Consider the following 18,380-nt stretch of genomic DNA (forward strand, 5'->3'; position numbering starts at 1 on the left):
ATGCGAAGGGAAGTTCACTTCAAATACACGTAATACTATATATTATTCTGCTGAATATTTGAGACGTAGATTTAGTTTTGATTACAACAGTTCTTTCTGTGAAAAAGACATTGAAACAACTGAGCATTACACTGCACATTTAGTAATTCGTTTTTGGGTAGACTGGCGCAGCTGAGTGTTTTGCAAGTTTGAAAATTGTTTGGACCTGTTAAAGGTTCCATTCATGATTTGGCCATTAGCACAATTTTAATTACTGGGAAATTCTATACACACAAAATAGATAAGGAAAACAAAAACAAATGTCCATGCTTTTCATAAGGAACTATGCCAATATGTTCCATTTTTGTAATGCATGGAGAAAAAGAATGATGTGAATATTGTTGTCAGCCTCTTCCTTTTATATCTTTTTATCTGTTTGGTTTTCTACATATATTATCTTGTGTTTTGCGATGAGTGTATATTGCCAAACAATAATAACGGAGAGAAAATATACAGAATATAAATACAGTATGCATGTGGACCAAGAACATCTGATTTATATGACCACACATATCATGAAATGCGAAATGGCTTTAAACCATATGCGAGCAAGAGTCACGCCCTGTGACTTATATTAGTTTTAAGAATAATTTCAAGACCCTATTTTCGCCACCAGTCAGATAGATAATCCAAAAACTATGATAATCAACAATATTTCCAATTATCCTAATTCATGGAGAAATCTTTTAAAATAGTGTCTGAGTTTTATTCATTCTTTCACAGCGACTCAGGTTTTTCTGATTCTATTTTTGGGGAGGATTTCACCATTTTTCTTCATTAATCCAAATGATTGTTCTTTAAAATAGTTTGTTATGTAGTTTGTTTGTTATCCATACATTATTTTGTAAATGGACTGAGGTTTTATAAAAAATGTCAACCTAATTATTTCTGTAAAAACTGCAAGAGCTGTAGTGCTCAAAATCATTGTGGGGCACTCGTAATTCTCATCCAAATTCGTTGTTTTAATTTCACAAAAAAGAGAATCCGACTATTTAAAAAGCAAATAAAATATACGTTGATAAGATCCTTTTTTGTTTGTGAGACGCAGAAACATCCTTTATTCATTGAGAAATACACATCTGGTCAAGTGTGGTTGAGAGCCTCCCAGTGGACAACATGTGATTCACAATATAGTCAATCAAACAAATCGCCATAAAAATACTTTGTTACTTTAACATGCTCATAAAAATAACAAGAGTAATAATAAAACAAACGAAGCATGTTTAAAAAAACAAACAAAAACAAAACAAGAAAAACAAAAAAAAACGTGATTATTTATTTCCGCCTCCAGTGACGCATGCGTCGCGGCTTCGGAAACCCGGAAGTGATTTGAAGGTCCTTGGTTATGATCGAAGTTTAAGTAACAATTTACTGTGGCTGGTTTATGTAAAGATGGGAGTTAAAATCGAAGTGTTTCGTGTAAGTATTGCCTTTTTAATAATATTTTATTAACGTCGAAGACGTGTTGATCTTAAGTTTTGCATCTGTCCAAATTTTCACGTGGTTCGTTTGTGATCTGGTTATTACGGATTCAGAATGAGCTGGTGTTACTTCGATTCTCTGTTGTAAGAGTATTTGTGTTTGTTTTGAGCAGATGATGCTGTATCTATCCTTTCCCGTGGCCATGTTTTGGATCTCAAACCAAGCAGAGTATTTCGAGGAGTACATAGTAAAGAGAAAGGTCTGTTATGCTTTTTATGTTGTGACAAATCATTGTGCCCCCCCCCCCCCCCCCCCCCCATCCACTATAATTAATTATTTTTAATACCATTGTCTCCATATTTCTCACAATTGCTGCCATTTTTGGTCATCCAGAGGGAAATCTTCCCACCTGAGGAAGGACTGCAGGTCAGTGTGACACACACACACACACACACACACACACGCACACACACACACACTAATTACACTAACCCAGAAAATTATTTAATTAAAATTACTTAATTCACAAACAAATGTTTTTCCATTGTCTGCATTGAGTTATTTTCTCCTCGACATTAAAATGCTTCTCCACCAGTGAAAACTTCGAAAACAAAAAAATATAGTCGTGTATTAGGTACTGTTATGAATATTTTTCAGGAAATGTTCTCTCAAAACCTGACTGGTGTAACAGCTCAATTGTTTTCATCAGACTATCCATCACAATTACCTCTGGCCCAATATGTTTATACCTTCGATTATCTTCCAGCCTTTGTATTCATAAATTACAGAATTTTCAATAATGTCTGCTTTTTTTTATTTTGCACTTTTTTTTTTAAACATTCTCATAACAAAATGCATTTTGTTGTTCTTTACTTTCAATATTTTTAGAGGAAAGAATTGGAGGACTTCAAAGAGCGAGTGCGTGTTCGTAAGGAGCAGCGGATGTTGAAAGCTCTGGCTTCAGAGTCGGAAAACTGAGGATCGTGTGTAAAAGTTGTGCCTAATTTCCCTGCACCACCTGTGAAGGATTATGCAACCATGTGTTTTGGGAGCAAGAAAACCTGGTGAACGAGAAAAATAACACGGTTGTGGAAACATTCTCAAGAGGACACATCCTGAAGATGTGCTGGAGTTTTTTTTTAGTTTTTTTTTTACAAGATTTACTGATGCTTATGAAAAATCATGTATATTTTCATGCAAATTTTTCACACAGTATGTGACTGTTAAAAGGTCTAAATATTTTATCAGTTGGTTTTGCAGTGAGTGTCCTAAATTATTTTGCATTGTATATTTTGTTTGATTTTTTAAATTTTCTTTCTAAGTTGTGTCCATAAATGTGATGTGTGGTTTTTTTTTCATGTGTTGTGTGTGTTTGATTAAGCCCATTTACACATACCAACAGGTAGAAATAATGGCTTGTAAAAACTAAAAGATTTACAGATTTATCTGAGTAAATACAAAAAATAAAACAAGAAAAATCTTACATGGTAAGTGTCCACTTCAAAACAATATTTATAAAAACTATCTGTAGCAACAAAAACTCTCAAGTTCATATTGAAAATATTTTGGCTTTTTTTCCCTGTTAAATTAAATATCCAGCTCATTAATAAACAGCTGAGTTTCTTTGTGTTATGTAGCTGTTTGTGTGTCATAAGTGAGTCTTATTCTTCACAAGCCTTTTCATTGAAGTAACCAATCTTCACAGCATGATACACCAGCAGGCTTCATGACAAGAACAGTACCTTTCTGATGGAGTCCTGTTATCACTAAGGTGTGATCACTTTGTGCTCATATTAAAATTGTTCGTTATGGAAAGTAATTTAAAATCCCTGTCTTTAGATGGCAGTGCTGCGCTTCCAACTGAGCAAGCTCTCATGATGGGGGGTTATGGCATGACGGTTTAAGTTGTTGCTTATAAACTTGTATCATTTCTCTTCCATGGTGTGTTGGTATGAGTATTGTCTCATGTTCACCACTCACATTCTATCATTTGTACCATCCATAGCAACTTGGTGAATTGTTTAGGCTCTGCTTACTGTATGTTAATTTATGAAGCAAGTCACAGGTTAGCACTACAGAAGCATTTTTTGTGAAATTGTAGAAAAATCATCTGTTCTAAAATGAGTGGGCACAGAACATGTTAATATCAGAACAGTTTTTCATTCGCAGGACTTAATACACTTTACTGCAACCTTATGGGTTGTCTTGCTTTGATTAAGGGGCCCTGCCTGTCTTCACATCCTTGAGAATAATTACATTCACAAGGACCAAACATTAAAGCAGGATCCCACTCAGATGAGGTCCAATGTGAGATTCCCCTTGAAGTATGAATATGTGTCCTCTTGTTCGGGCACATTTTGGAAGTGTCCCTACAATAAGCAAACAACTGCTGAAGCTTTCAGCCAGCACATTGAAGTGCCGACATGTCTTTCCCCAAGACTCACCATTTGATACTCTCAAATATCTTTGGTGATGAACAGTGGCCAGCTGGATGTCACAGACGAGAACAACAGCTACTTCGTCCCCTCAACTATTTCCATTTCTCAAGTGCCATTCTTTATGAAAGATGTGAACTGCTACAGGAATTTCTATGATGCGATGGACACAAAGCTATCGAAATTGAGGGATGGTTATAGACGGTGTATTTGCCCGCATTGTTTAATCCTGAAAATTAACTGGAGAGCGTGTTTTGAATGGATTCAGGCTGTGAATCGGACGGTTGCAGTACCATCAATTGACACCAGATGGCGTCATCCCGCTGTCAGAAGTCGAGCTTGAAGCAAATATAAGGAAGTGACCGTCCCTCCACCCGACTTGCAAGTCAAGATGGCCCCGGGTGGACTAAAGGCGGTCGTTGGAGAGAGTAAGTGAAACATTTGTTGTCACTTGTTTTTCATACAGAAGTTTGCCACGATTGAAACATCGGAGGAGATAAGATAAGAGTGAAGCCGCTTGTTGAAGTGACGCTCAAGTTGTTGGAATAGGAACTATGGCGTCGGCTCGCCAACCTGCTCCTTCCTGCTTCACTCCCACTAAAAGAGCCGATGTCGTCAAAGACCAGATGTCGTTTTTAACATGTCGGATGTCATGAGATGCGTCGTTTTTATGTGAAGGAAACACTTCGATGGCTTGTTTCGTGTGATATGTGAGGTTGACTGTCGTGACATTAAATCACAAGTTTGAGGCTAATGCTAGTTAGCTGATATTAAAGGAAGTAACTGCCCCATCAGCTGAGGTATTTACTCTCTGGTGCAGGTAAACAAAGGCACATCTTCTGTTGGTTATTTACTTTAGTCACTTAAAGATGTCCCATTTCAATAATCTGCAATGCCAGTCACACAGATGGCCACATACATTGATGATACCTTTATTAAAGTTGTTTATCTTGAGGCGTCAACAAGGAAGTGGAGCTAAGATATCAGATGAGTTTACTTCTTCATTTTGATATGCCTATCCACACCCTTTGCTTATGCGGACTATTAAAAGTACTGGCAAATGTGCTGATCAAGAAATAGCCAGTATATTCAATACAGAGCCAAAGCAAGCCCTTTGGCTTAGGGAGGTTGAAGTAGCCTGGTGCCAAAGACTCTAAATTTCTCCCCTGGGAAATGATCATAGTGATAAAAATGACTTTTGATTTGCACAATAGTTGTAACACTGTCACAGTTCATGGACAATGGGCACAATTTGGGTAATAATAAGTCCGTGTGTATGCTGACAAACTACAGGGAATGGCCAATAATATTGCACTTTATTCAAGCAGTGTGGTCTTAACATTATGATTCCACGTCATTGTATGGACGTGACTGAATTTATAAATACATCTGCAAAATATGCAATTCGTAGAAATGTTATAGTTTCTGACTGAGAGCTTTACACATATATCACACTTGTTTATCACTTGTATTATAAAGTCGTGTCAGAATTCTTACTTCCATCTTATTTTCAAAGAAAAACATTTTGGGCATATTTTCTCAGAAGTGACTGATACTTATTTAATTGTTATATATTGCTCTTTATCATTTCCCCCTATAGAAATCCTCAATGGAGTCATCAAAAGTGTCAAGAAGGATGGAGAATGGAGGGTAAACATTCGCCGGTTTTCTGAAGTCTTCCGATTTTAAGGTTCAATATTTGAACTGTTTACATTTTGTTGCTTTTTAGGTTCTCATTGTGGATCATATGAGCATGCGCATTCTGTCCTCTTGCTGCAAGATGTCTGACATTTTGGCAGAAGGGGTTACCAGTAAGTAATAATTTAATTGGTAGCCTTCAATCCTGTTTGAGTACCCATGTTATATTATATTATATTGTTTTTATATTGGCCAAAAATTATACTTTGGCTACAACTGCAACACCTCTGAGCATAAATGATCGCTAATTTTAATAAAATAAAGATGCAAATTGTACCCTGGGAAAAGCTTTGCTAAGCATATTTTCACTGGTTTTTTGTTTTTGTTTTTACCAGATTATGATAGTAATGTTTTATTTGTATAAGTGTTATTCAAGTCAAATTGAGGTCTCATTCATCTCTTTTTTTTTTTCCAGTTGTGGAGGATATCAACAAGCGCAGGGAGCCCATCTCCAGTTTGGAGGCCATTTATTTGATTTCTCCTGTGGAGAAGGTCCGCCTTTTCTTCAGATCATTTAAACTTACACCTCTGTGTTCATCGTACATTCTCAATTTTAAATATTTGTGATTACAGTCAGTTCGTGCCCTTATTAATGACTTCAAAGACGCCGCCTTCACTTACAAAGCGGCCCACATTTTCTTCACTGACAGTAAGATTGAAAATGTCCCTATATTGAGCAAACATGTCAGTATTTTGTACGGTGTACAAAAGTATATATTGAGTTAATTTGATAACTTTCTGGATTATACTCTCAGCTTGCCCAGATGCCCTTTTTGCTGAGATTGGAAGGTCCAGAGTTTCCAAGGTTGTCAAGACCTTAAAAGAGATCAATGTTGCGTTCTTGCCATACGAGTCTCAGGTGAGGAATTATCTTAACCTAATAATAACTTATTAAGCTAACATACAGTTGTTATACACTTCTGGATTTTATTTTCCAATGATTTATTTTCATGGTTTTCATTACTTGTCGTCACTGATTTTGTCTGTTCAATCTGATCAGGTTTCTTTTAATGTCAGCAATTGTCGAAACAAATTTATTTCAACACTTAAAGTAAAACTGCACTCAAGTAGTGAGTTTTTAAACCTAAAAAAACATAGCTTAAATATTTAACTTGCATAAAAGCCAAAAGCAATTTCTTGTCTTTTCTTTAGTGTAATCATCAGATTTCCAACTACATTTTCTCAGATAATGAAAAAAAAACAAAAAACTACACATGTTGGATTTTTAGCGAATGAACCAAAATGAGATAAAGATTCACCCCCTCTTCTCTCGCCTGCAGGTGTTCTCCCTGGATCACCCAAATTCCCTGTACTCCTTCTACAGTTCGAAACCGAATGAAAACCGAGACAAAATGATTGAAAGCTTGGCAGAGCAGATTGCAACCCTGTGCGACACTCTTAAAGAGTACCCAGCTGTCCGTTACCGGAAGTACTGAGACCTTTCTGAAAAGTCTTCGTAGTTAGTTAACTGCTAAATCGATCTGCTGATTCGGATGCTGATGAAGTTGCATTTCTTTGTTTTTGTCAGGGGGCCCGAGGAGAATGCCAGATTGGCTGAAGAGGTTTACCAGCGACTCACTGCTCACAAGGCAGACAACCCAAGCATGGGAGAGGTAAAGACCCCAACCACTCTCACACACTCCAAATACAATCTTTTGCTTTAAGGAAGTAATTTGTCCTTATTCTTACTGCTTGTATTTGTAAACTGTCTTTTCTGAATAAGGGAGCAAGTTTCATGCGGGGTTCTCCAACTCTTACTCTTCATAGGTTGTACACTTTTCTGTGATTTCCCCTTTCATTTATGTTTATTTTTCTCACACTTGGCCGGATTGTTTCTTTCTTTTCCCTCTGGTTTTCTTTTTCCATCTTCCTTAGCTTACAATTTCCTCACTCCTGAGATGGGTCTGAACAGGCATGTATTATTGTTCTCTCTCTTTACTATAGTTTCTATTTCTTTGACTTTGCAACTGTGTGCAAGCACTGGCTTATGCTGCATCCTCCCACGAAAATGAGCTCCTCTGTATGACAGTTTCACAAAGTGCACTGCATGTCTGTCTAACTTGCGTGTGCGTGTGCGTGTGCGTGTGCGTGTGCGTGTGCGTGTGCGTGTGCGTGTGCGTGTTGTTGCTGCCCACATTGTGTTTTCATAGTAACGTGAAGCAAAAACGAGCCGTCATTTTTAATAATGTAAACCGAATGCTAATTGTTTTAGGGTCCAGATAAGGCTCGATCTCAGCTTCTGATTGTTGATCGTGGATTTGACCCAATCTCGCCTATTCTCCATGAGCTGACCTTCCAAGCAATGGCCTACGACTTGCTCGATATCAAACAAGATATTTATACGTGAGTTGCACCTTAATTCCAAATGAGCTCATTTGCTTTTTTTGGGGGGTTTCTGTGCTGTGTTTTACATTTAATTTCTTAATACTAATTGGTGGTAACACTGTACCTCTTCAATATTAAGTTATCAGACAACTGGCATTGGAAATGCAAAGGAAAGAGAAGTTTTACTGGATGAAGATGATGAGCTCTGGGTTCAACTCAGGCATATGCACATCGCTGATGTCACCAAGTAAGTTTTCCACAACTTTTTTTTTTTTTTTTATTTAATGTCAAGCTTTCCTTGTCATTTTCAACAATTCTTGGGGAGTAGTGTTCACAAACAAAACTGAACATTTCATGCATAATTCATGTCAGCACTGTTGTGCTTAAGCGCTTTAGTTTGTAAATGCAAGAAATGAAGTGTTGAGAGACTGGAGGAAAGTTATTTTAGTTAGAATAAACCACAATGTTCTTGGTGGAAAGATGTGGGTTAAATCATTACAAAAACATAAAGCACTTGAGTAGCTTTCTTAAAAATTTGTGACAGTAGTGATTGTTCGCTGAGCAATGATCATATTCTCAACTTATCGTTGCAGGAAGGTGACTGAGCTTCTGCGCACCTTTTGTGAGAGCAAGAGAATGTGCACGGACAATGTGAGTGCTTCAGGCGTTTCACTCATCCCCAATACAACGAAAAGATGATTCTAACACGCACACATCCATCTTCTTTCCCGCTTATCCAGTTTAAGGTCGCGGGGTGCTGGAGCTGATCCCAGCCTATTGTGGGCGAGGGGAGGGTTCCACCCTGGGGAGGTCGCCAGTCTGTCGCAATGATTCTAACAGATTTTTGTAAACATCGTTTCATTTCAGGCCAACATAAAGGATCTGTCACAGATGTTGAAGAAGATGCCGCAGTATCAGAAAGAGCTGAGCATGGTGAGTGAGCCAAACAAAAGAGTTCCATGTCATTATCTCAGAATATGTTGTTTCTGTTGGAAAGTCATTGATGTACACTGGAGACAGTAGTGAATTATTCCTTTGGATTCGTACCTAATTTTAAGAGAACATGTTTTTTTTAATAAAATGCTATGCTGTTTAGACAGACTATGCATTTTTATTTTGGTATTCCATTAGTCTTGGCTACACTGAACTTAAAAATTGACAATATTCCCAATAATATGCCTATACACTGACTGTCCATCATATAAATAAATCTCCCATCTCTTATTTGTATGTATACCTGCTTCATAAAGCTTCTGTCGTAGAGGTCGTCTGTCAAAATATTTTACAACAGAATTAATCATGAGTCTTCATGACTTTTCATTCACAGTACTCGACTCACTTGCACCTTGCCGAAGCTTGCATGAAGAAGTTCAAGGCCACACTTGATAAACTCTGTGAAGTGGAGCAGGTCAGTAACTTTGCGGATGGACTTACTGAAATGATAACTTTTGTTGACACTTTTTGTTTGCTATTAGTTTTTACAGTCAAATGAAAAAAGATGATTGTTATAATATTAAAATCTGGTTTTGTGGTTGTCATGTACATTGCAGATATAATTACAAACCGATGTTGTCTTGATCCATTGAGCTTAAGTCTCCAGTAAATGACCTTGTGGTCTTTATAATTTTTTTGATCTGTCTGCTCATGCATTGTTGCCAAACAACCTGCGAGTCTCGCTTTTATGTTGCAGCGTATCAACTGAAATGTCCCACTGTGTTACATTGACACTAAGTATCTTAGAGAGAATGTATGACATGGAATTACTCTATTCCACTCTCTCTGAACACTAAGTGACCTCAATGTGGTAGGGTCTTTATTAATAGCACTTCTGGGGTATTTTCCGTGGTGTGGTGATGTTTAATGGAGACTCATAATCGTAATATTGCATAAGAAGCTTGGGACCGGACATCACCATCTATGTATCAACACAAATGCAGAGGAAGCTGTTATGTCATTATTCTGAGTGTAAATGCATTTGATAGCACACATGAGCCACTTGCGACTGTGGAAATCCTTTTCGGCAGAAAGAACCTGGGCTAATGCCACAGTCCAAGGCAGTGCCAAACGGCAGTGTGTTTGTATGTGCCAGACATGCTTTGTCTCCCTGAACAGCTCGGCCACATTTAGTCTCGTGTCCCAATCAGTCACAAGCGCATGTGAAATGATAAGCTACACACAGTTGCAGTCTTATGAGATCCAAGTGTTAATGGGCCTTTTTGTGCGGGTAGATCACTCGGCTGCATTAATGGATTGTCAGCATGTCTGAAAGCTGCTTCTTTAATCCAACGGGCATGTTTTGGCTCCAGGATGTTCAGTGCAGTTCAAACAGCCACAGTTCTCGGTTCAGCAACCATTTAAGTGTTCCACATTGTTTGGGCTACCCAGTTCATGTCTGTAATGTCAGAGATGAAGTGATCCTTCAGTGGCTCACCAAAATTATTGTTGGTGAGTGGCCTCTACAAGGATTACGACAAACACAATGCAATGCCGAGTATGAATTGTTTGGACAGCAATGCATTACAGGCAAATCCCAAAGCTAAACATAAGTCGGCACTATTTTCTTCTTTCTTTGACATCATTTCTTCATGAGAAATGTAACCCTGGAAACTTACTCGACAGTGTGGGACAGTTTGTTGCTCACCAGGGGGGGTAAAAAAAGCATGATCACGTTGTCCCTGCCACTCATGGATGTCAAAGTGATCATAAAGGAATCACGTTTGGAAAAAGCACGGTGTGAGGACAACATGCCTCTCCTTGTCAGCTGCCTTGTATGCTGGTTGTCAGCAGACCTGAGCTGATGATTAAAAGCTTGGCAGCAGGTAATATTTAACCAGATGGATGTTTCACAGGACCTTGCAATGGGAGAAAATGCCGAAGGGGAAAACCTCAAAGACGCGATGAAGAGCATTGTTCCGGTGCTGCTGAACAATGAAAACGAGGCTTACGACAAACTCCGTATCATACTGCTGTACATATTTCACAAGAAAAAAGGTGTGTGCGATTCTGTTTCTGGTAATTCCCTCGTGTTTTTTTTGGGGGGGGGGGTTTATGAATAACACGACATCAAATGATCTTAAGGCTTTCACAGTTGGTTTAACAGTCTGGATGTCTTTGCAGGCATCGGCGAGGAGAACCTGGCTAAGCTCATCCAGCATGCAAACATCCAGTCTGACAGCAACCTTATTACCAACCTGCAGAACCTGGGCTGTAACATCATAGAGGGGGTACGTACATCTGGCATAGGTTTGACTTCAGTGTCACTGTGGTGGTGCTCTTTACTGACCTGTGTCACATACACCGCATCTCAGGGCCGCAATGCAGGGAAAGCACAACCAGAGCGCAAGCAGCGCACAGAGAGCACATACCAGCTCTCGAGGTGGACGCCCGTCATCAAGGACGTCATGGAGGTATGTATGACTAGCAGTTACAGGTTTGTAAGTTGTGCTTTTTTTTTTTTATTGTATCTGCTGATGTATTATAGAACGTCATAGAAGACAAACTGGACAGAAAGCAGTGGCCGTTCATCGCTGATCCTGCCCCCGTCAACACAACACAGACTGCAGTCAGGTTGGTTGTGAAAACAAATAGAAATTCATACCCTTCATTTAGTTTATCAGAGGTCAGTCAACACATACATACTGAAAAATCTTGAGAGCTAATATGAAAAACAATACGTTTAATGTTTATGTATTTTCTTCTTTGACTGTTTTTGTTTTTGTTATTTAAAGCAACTGATATAATAAATAGCAGACAGATGATGTTGTCAAATAGAAGCTTTTATCCCTGCTCCAGGGTTGAAGTCAGGCTCTTGACAAAGTGGGCTTGAGTTTATTAAAAAAAAAAGGTGAAATTAGGTCAGTTTTGCTAAGAATAGTTTTTAATGCCCCGTGGGATTCCTATTATAATGATGGTGCTTATACAAACCACTGGGTTCACTTATAATCTGCATAATGCACAATACTCGCCTGCTTCCTTTTAAGCAAAGTGCAGAATTAAGGATGAGTAGTCATTATTAGTAACACTGAAGTATCAGCAGGCTGTCCAAAAACAGACGTAGCAGTTTCATAAGTATTTATTTGAGCTGTGTTTTTAAAATTCTACCTGCACATTAATGATCAATGTTTTCACAACACTTCTGACAATTACTGTTTGAAATTGTTATGGATGATCATCCAATAACAAAAAATGTTACGCGACAGTAGGCATTATCTTTAATTGCTTGTTCAATCATTGTATTCTTTTGCAGTAGTGCACGTTTTGGACATTGGCACAAAAATAAATCTCCAACCGAGTATCGTTCTGGCCCTCGGCTCATCGTTTTCGTGATCGGGGGTGTGTCGCACTCGGAGATGCGCTCGGCTTATGAAGTTACCCAAGGCACTGTTGGGAAATGGGAAGTGTTGATCGGTAAGTAATTGTTATTGAAAATGTCAAAACGGTCGTTTCTTTCAAGACTGGGATGTCTTTAAAATGTAGACATTATTTTCTGTTTCACAGGGTCTTCCCACATCCTGACTCCAACCAGCTTCCTGGATGACCTGAAGAGTCTGGACCAAGTTCCTAATCCTGATTGTTAAATAGTTTGATCTGCTAGAACAATTTAAGTAGACACTGGAATATGGGTTTATACTTTCATTGAGATGATTGGTTGCTGGTATTCTTTTTTTTTTTTTCTTCACATCTCTTGCATCCAAAGATAAATGAAGAGTTTGTAGCCATTAAAGGAAACATTTGTTGATTGTTTATTGTATTTCTGAAGGACTTGTTTGTTGTGAATCATGTCGTTGTATACTGCCTATGATTAAAGTTATATTTAAATATGTAATTAGACTTTAATATAAAGATCATTCCACTATTGTTATTGAAATCTATTTTGTTACCATGTATCTGATTTGCCTAATTCTGCATTTAGAAGTTGCATCATTCCTACAATACATAAAATGCATATACATATATTATTGCACCAAATGTCTTATTCGAGTTAAAGTTGACATGTTTTCTGTGCATATAACATATATCCTTCCAGGTACCTTTTTATTTTCTCAGAAAAGTCATTGACAGATGAAATGTCTCAACTGCTGTGTTCTAAAATGTTACACATTTATCACATACATTGATTAATATATTTTCTGGGAGCAAGTGTGGTTGTTGTTTGTTTCTTTGTTGTTAAATAAGTAATAAAAGTATAATGGTCACTTCAAATCATGCCTTTTATTTTTTTCCCACTGTCAGTCTTCATTTAAATTTTATTGAATAAGACTTTATTGGTGTGTAATGGTTAGCACTCTTGCCTGAGAGAAAGAAAATCTGTATTTGCATTCTGTGATGAATTTGTATGTTCTTCCAGTGACTGGCCTTTCTCTTGTTACTGGGGCTTTCTACAATTCAAATACGCGCTTGTTAGGTTTGTTGGTGAGTCGAAGCTTGACTGTAGGAGTGCGTCTGCTTGTGCATGTTCTGTGGTGAATTAGCAACTTATTCCAATTGTCCCCTTTCATATACTCGCTGGAGTTCGATCCAGTTTGCTCCCATCTAAAAGCCTTTGTGAGTCTTTTTCTGGCTGTGACAGTTGTACTCCAGTTAATGTCAATGACTCGTATGAAAACTTGTAAAACACGCTAATCCCAAAGTAAGACTGTCTTTGTAATATATTACTTAAACAGGTTTACAAGCCCTTGCATGTTCTCCCATTGTGTGCATGGGTTTCCTCCGGGTACTTGGATTTCCTCCCGCTGTCCAAAAACATCCATGTGATGTCGATTGGTGACACTAAATAGCCCTCAGGTGTGAATGGATGTGAGTCTTGGATTACATTTTGATTAAGTTCACCTATAAGCGGTCCAGTTTCATCCTGATTCATTCACACATTCTTATTTTGGTTTCTTCCATCTGGTAGTTTTTTTTTTTTTTTTAACGGTTCTACAGATTGGCGACCTGTCCAGGGTGTATCCTGACCTCACCCATAGTAAGCTGCAATCTGCTCCAGTGCACTGTGACCCTGAACAGTATAAGCAGTATAGAGGATGGATGGATGGATTGATGGATTATTTATTCAAAAGTAAAATCTTTTTTTTTTTTTTTTAAGACAAATTTATCTTCTGGTAAGTTTTAGTCTTGATGTCTTGTACTTGTTCATCTCAGCAGTGTGATCTGTGCACATACTCTTCCACCATGTAAAGACAATCGAGGGGATATTTTAAAGTATAAACATAAAGTTTAACTAAAGTGTCAGTTCAAAAGGAAGAATATATGCACCAACCAGTGAAAAAGATCATCCCTCTCTATGATACGGATTATGTTTTCATCTGGGATTACACATGGGAATATTAAGAACTGGGCACTGCCTGGGGTCTTAATGGCAATGGACTTAGTTCTGTTTAAAACCCTTCTACCTAGACATATCCAGTGCACATTTGGTGTCGCATCAGTCTGTATCCTCACGTCCATAACAGAACCATCTTGCTGAGGAAGTATTATATGGATTCCCCTGCAACAGATAGTGCTTTTTTTTGTAGTGCTGTCTCTTGTACTTTCATCTTTGTATTTCATTTTTGAAAACTTTATTTTTCATGATGTCTGCTGCTGATGTGGACTCAAAATCAGAAGCTCCTGATACTGAACTGGTAGGATTCTTTTGAAAATTACTAAATGTGTATTATTTCATTTGCTTTGTTCATTTACACGTATAGATTTATTAATTATTTATATATCCATATATATGCATGGTCATCCAAAAGTAGTTAAATGAAGTAGATATATGGTCGTGATAAATGATTAACTAATGAAGAAGGAGCAACACAAAGTATTACCGACATATAACACACTATGACAAAATGTATCCAGATTTGGATTTCATGTTTTGAATTGATTCATCTCCATTTGTGTTGGACTTTTGCTGTGCTACTGTAATCTTCAGGTGGAAAACATTTTCTGTTCATGAAAGTATTTACACTTTTATTCAATGTTCACCAGGGAAGTGCAGCACAGGAGCAGATCTTGAACATTCTGAGTTATTCTCAGCGTGGGCGAATGGAGGACCAAAGCTGCTCGTTGAATCCTGTTAAAAAGCCACAAACAACCCCGACAGGTTGGGTTTGTGTTAATATTATCTGCAACTACTATCTCCTAGTGTAAACTAAATGCTGATTGTTTAATTTCTTCTCTTCACAGACTCAACCATATTGGGTGAAAGCCCAGATGTTAAGTTGTCATTACCTGCATTTAACTATAAGGTATTTGAAAGTGCCTGTATGTACACTCTTGTAGTGTTGGTGTGATTACTGAATGAAATCTATAGCAAAATATATCGCATTTTCTCAGGAACCTGGATTTAATAACCACCATGGCTCTGCACCTCAGATCTCTGTGACTGCGAGTACTCCAGATCTCGACAGGAAGAATGCATCTGGAGCTGGAAACCAACTGGAGGTTCCTATTCAGCGTGCCCGCTCCAGTTCCATAGAGGTTGCATCTTTTTTGCAAACTCATTTTGAATTCAGCAATTGTGATTTTCTGAGTTTCTTGACCAGGTTTATAAACATAAAAACAACACACAAAAAAAACCCAAAACATGTTCGTTCAATTTTACTTGCTTATCAAATCTAAATGCTACTTTTTCCAAAAAGGCAGAATCACCTGATGAACAACAGAAGTTCATTAATATGATAAACCAAGGGCAACGTGGACGTATGGAGGACCAGAGCTGCTCCTTCGATCCAAGCAAGAGTGCTCCCTGCACGCCCAAGCACTCAGACAGGAAGCCCACTGCAAGTACATCAAACTCAGGTGAATGATACGTACAGCTCGCTTTGTTCATGTCTCTCTATGTTTTTTATCGTTCTTTATCATTTCCAAATCCAAGTAAAATAGTTTTCTTTATTAAATTCATTACAGTTTCTTATTATTTGGCTTTTTCACGTAGGCTCGGATCCTGAAGTGTTCTTCAACCTTTTGGCAAACACTCAAAGTCAACGGCTTGATGACCAGCGGGTGTCCCTTCCAACTTTGCCAGGGTTAGGAAATGACAATGGCAAAACTGCTGCAGATTCAAGCTACTTATGTTACATGGTTTCCAAAGTCCAGGTTAGTGCTTTCCAAGCAAATTTTTCAAACACGTTACAATGACGTTGTATAGAGCCAAACTCATTGGCTGTGAATTTGAATGTTGTGCAATTTTGGACCCAACAGAAGACTACACTCTTGTCCTGTGAAACATAATGCGCCAACATTTTGAAAAATTCTGAGAAAATATGTTGTGGACTTGTAGGAGGGAAACAATAAAAATTAAAATATAAAAAAAAACCAAAATGCTGAGAAGTCCTGCCTATACGTATTTCTAGGGTTCCAGAATGGATGATCAAAGGTGTTCGCTGCCTCAAGTTTCAACCGTATCTGCATCTGGTACAGGCCCATTACGATCATCCTCCTTCAACCCTTCAGATATGAACAGATCAAAAGGAAAAGACAACACACCTCAAAAACAGGTATGCACTCCTGTTACTATCCCTGGAGGTAAATTGCTTTACAAGAAACATTGATTAAGTTAATTTGTGTTTGATAGCATTTCTTTTTTTTTTTTTTTTTCCACATGCAGACCATGACTTCAGCTGATCAGAAAAACTTTATGACCATAATGAGCCACTCCCAGCGTGGACGAATGGATGAGCAGCGATGTGTCCTGAATGCCAGTCCACAGCATACACCCAAACACCAGTCTAATCAGGCCAACGTGCCACAAGGTCAGAAAACAAGCATGTTGGCTGTCCTATTTTCCTTTTGTCACGCATTTTCTCATACATTGCATATTTAAATTGGAGTAACAATTTTTAATTGAATGTTCTTGTTTTTTTTCCCCAGAATCTGAAAAGTTTTTTAACTTGCTGGCCAACTCTCAAGGCCGACGGCTTGATGACCAGCGAGTTACTCTTCCTTCATTACCAGGAATACAGAACGGTGGCACTGCATCGACGTCGTCTACGGCTGACAAGGATGCAAGCTACTTGTGTTACATGGTTTCCAGAGTACAGGTTAGCTTTAAAAAAATTAACTAATCTAACCAACTGTCAACAGTTTTTGACATTTTGTCATGCAATGTGCACACAGAAGTCGTCCACGTTGATGAGATATTACAGGGTCATATTTGATTCCCACAGGGCTCGAGAATGGATGAACAGAGATGTTCAGCACCTCATATCTTTCAGAATCAAGGCACCCCATCTGTTCAGCCCAAAGGGCATCCTATTTCAGATACGTCTGGAAAACTGCAGCGGTCTGCCTCCTTAAACCGTGCCAAAGCTGACCTTCATCAGCAGGTTGTATTTCTCGTGGTTTCTTACCAATGATCCACTACAGTCCTTTCAAATGTTGAATCTGAAATATGTTTCTTTTGATTTTTTTCCAGGAAGCTTCTCTGGCAGATCAGGAAAAGTTCCTTAAAATGATCAGTCATGCACAAAGGGGGCGTATGGACGAACAACGTTGCTCCCTACAACCCAGCAGAAGTACACCTGCCACACCTACGCACAATGGAAGTGCTTTAAATAATATACCCATTGGTCAGAGCAAGAAGAAATATACCACAAGGTCGAATATGTGTTGTCTGTCCCTTAGATGTCTGAAATAACTCTTTACTGTCTGTAACAGGTGCAGAAGCTGATTCGTTCTTCAAAATCATTGCCTCCAGTCAGGCACATCGGCTAGATGATCAGCGTGTCACTCTTCCTACTTTGCCAGGGATAAGCGGAAATTCTGACAGAAATGAAAAGGATCAAAAGACAAAGGTGAAATCCTCAGTCGATTACACGATTTCTATTGTGAACCTAAAGAATAATGTCATGTTTACATGCAGTTCAATTTTTTATTTAATGTCACATATTGAACAGCATGTGGGAAAAGCTGTCAGCTACTCTGTCAGTTACTGTCTGTATGATTATTTCAATAGTATATAATGCCATACTTGGACATAGTCGCCTTTTGTTTGAGCTAATATATTGCCTTCATAGCACCAACTTCGGACATGGCTTTGACTAGTAGATATTGAAAATGATTATATGATTTCATTTCTATGTAAACAGGAAAAAAAAAAACATTGGAATATGTGCCAAATATACTGCCATCTGTTTACAAATGATGATTCAGTATAGTTAAATAGTTGACATCTCAACAATGTTTGATTTTCTCCTACAAGCCGATTCCACCACACATCACTGTTGCTGAATGTACACCGACAACTCCGAGGAAAACCTATTCCACACCGACCTCTCAACCACAAATGGCTTACGCAGATACGGGCTCTCCCAGAGGCATACCGAAATCTGCCTCATTTACCCCCGAAACTGAATATGAGAAGGAGTCAAATTCACCTGGTCAGGTAAATGTCCCAAAATGTGCTTCGAATTTACCAATATTTTGGTTACCTTAAGAAATATTCTGTGACAAAAAGAAGTATTTGTATGTGATTAA

The 18,380-nt window shown here is 38.2% G+C and overlaps 2 protein-coding genes across 2 annotated transcripts; both read left to right on the forward strand.

Moving 5' to 3' along the window:
* The first annotated feature begins 1,369 nt into the window (after nucleotides 1-1,369).
* Nucleotides 1,370-2,846, forward strand: pet100 (PET100 cytochrome c oxidase chaperone). Its single transcript, XM_080511685.1, has 4 exons — nucleotides 1,370-1,458; nucleotides 1,634-1,720; nucleotides 1,855-1,887; nucleotides 2,350-2,846. Exons 1-4 carry the CDS (start codon nucleotides 1,432-1,434, stop codon nucleotides 2,437-2,439), a joined length of 237 nt encoding a protein of 78 aa, XP_080367811.1. The 5' UTR covers nucleotides 1,370-1,431; the 3' UTR covers nucleotides 2,440-2,846.
* A 1,427-nt stretch (nucleotides 2,847-4,273) lies between these two features.
* Nucleotides 4,274-13,121, forward strand: stxbp2 (syntaxin binding protein 2). The gene is made up of 19 exons (XM_080512078.1): nucleotides 4,274-4,324; nucleotides 5,497-5,546; nucleotides 5,626-5,707; nucleotides 6,010-6,086; nucleotides 6,168-6,243; nucleotides 6,350-6,453; nucleotides 6,875-7,023; nucleotides 7,123-7,207; nucleotides 7,807-7,937; nucleotides 8,059-8,166; nucleotides 8,513-8,570; nucleotides 8,787-8,852; nucleotides 9,247-9,327; nucleotides 10,769-10,910; nucleotides 11,037-11,143; nucleotides 11,228-11,326; nucleotides 11,401-11,486; nucleotides 12,166-12,326; nucleotides 12,417-13,121. The coding sequence occupies exons 1-19, from the start codon at nucleotides 4,288-4,290 to the stop codon at nucleotides 12,494-12,496; spliced, it is 1,779 nt and encodes a 592-aa protein (XP_080368204.1). The 5' UTR covers nucleotides 4,274-4,287; the 3' UTR covers nucleotides 12,497-13,121.
* Nucleotides 13,122-18,380: the final 5,259 nt, after the last annotated feature.

Source organism: Blennius ocellaris (assembly GCF_963422515.1).
Source record: "Blennius ocellaris genome assembly, chromosome: 16".
Taxonomy (NCBI): Eukaryota; Metazoa; Chordata; class Actinopteri; order Blenniiformes; family Blenniidae; genus Blennius; species Blennius ocellaris.

Coding starts and splice junctions, on each gene's coding strand:
- pet100 (XM_080511685.1), top strand. CDS start 1,432: ATGGGAGTTAAAATCGAAGTGTTTCGT. Junction 1,459..1,633: donor TTAAAATCGAAGTGTTTCGT/GTAAGTATTGCC, acceptor TGTTTTGAGCAG/ATGATGCTGTATCTATCCTT. Junction 1,721..1,854: donor AGTACATAGTAAAGAGAAAG/GTCTGTTATGCT, acceptor TTGGTCATCCAG/AGGGAAATCTTCCCACCTGA.
- stxbp2 (XM_080512078.1), top strand. CDS start 4,288: ATGGCCCCGGGTGGACTAAAGGCGGTCGTTGGAGAGA. Junction 8,167..8,512: donor CACATCGCTGATGTCACCAA/GTAAGTTTTCCA, acceptor TTATCGTTGCAG/GAAGGTGACTGAGCTTCTGC. Junction 10,911..11,036: donor CATATTTCACAAGAAAAAAG/GTGTGTGCGATT, acceptor ATGTCTTTGCAG/GCATCGGCGAGGAGAACCTG.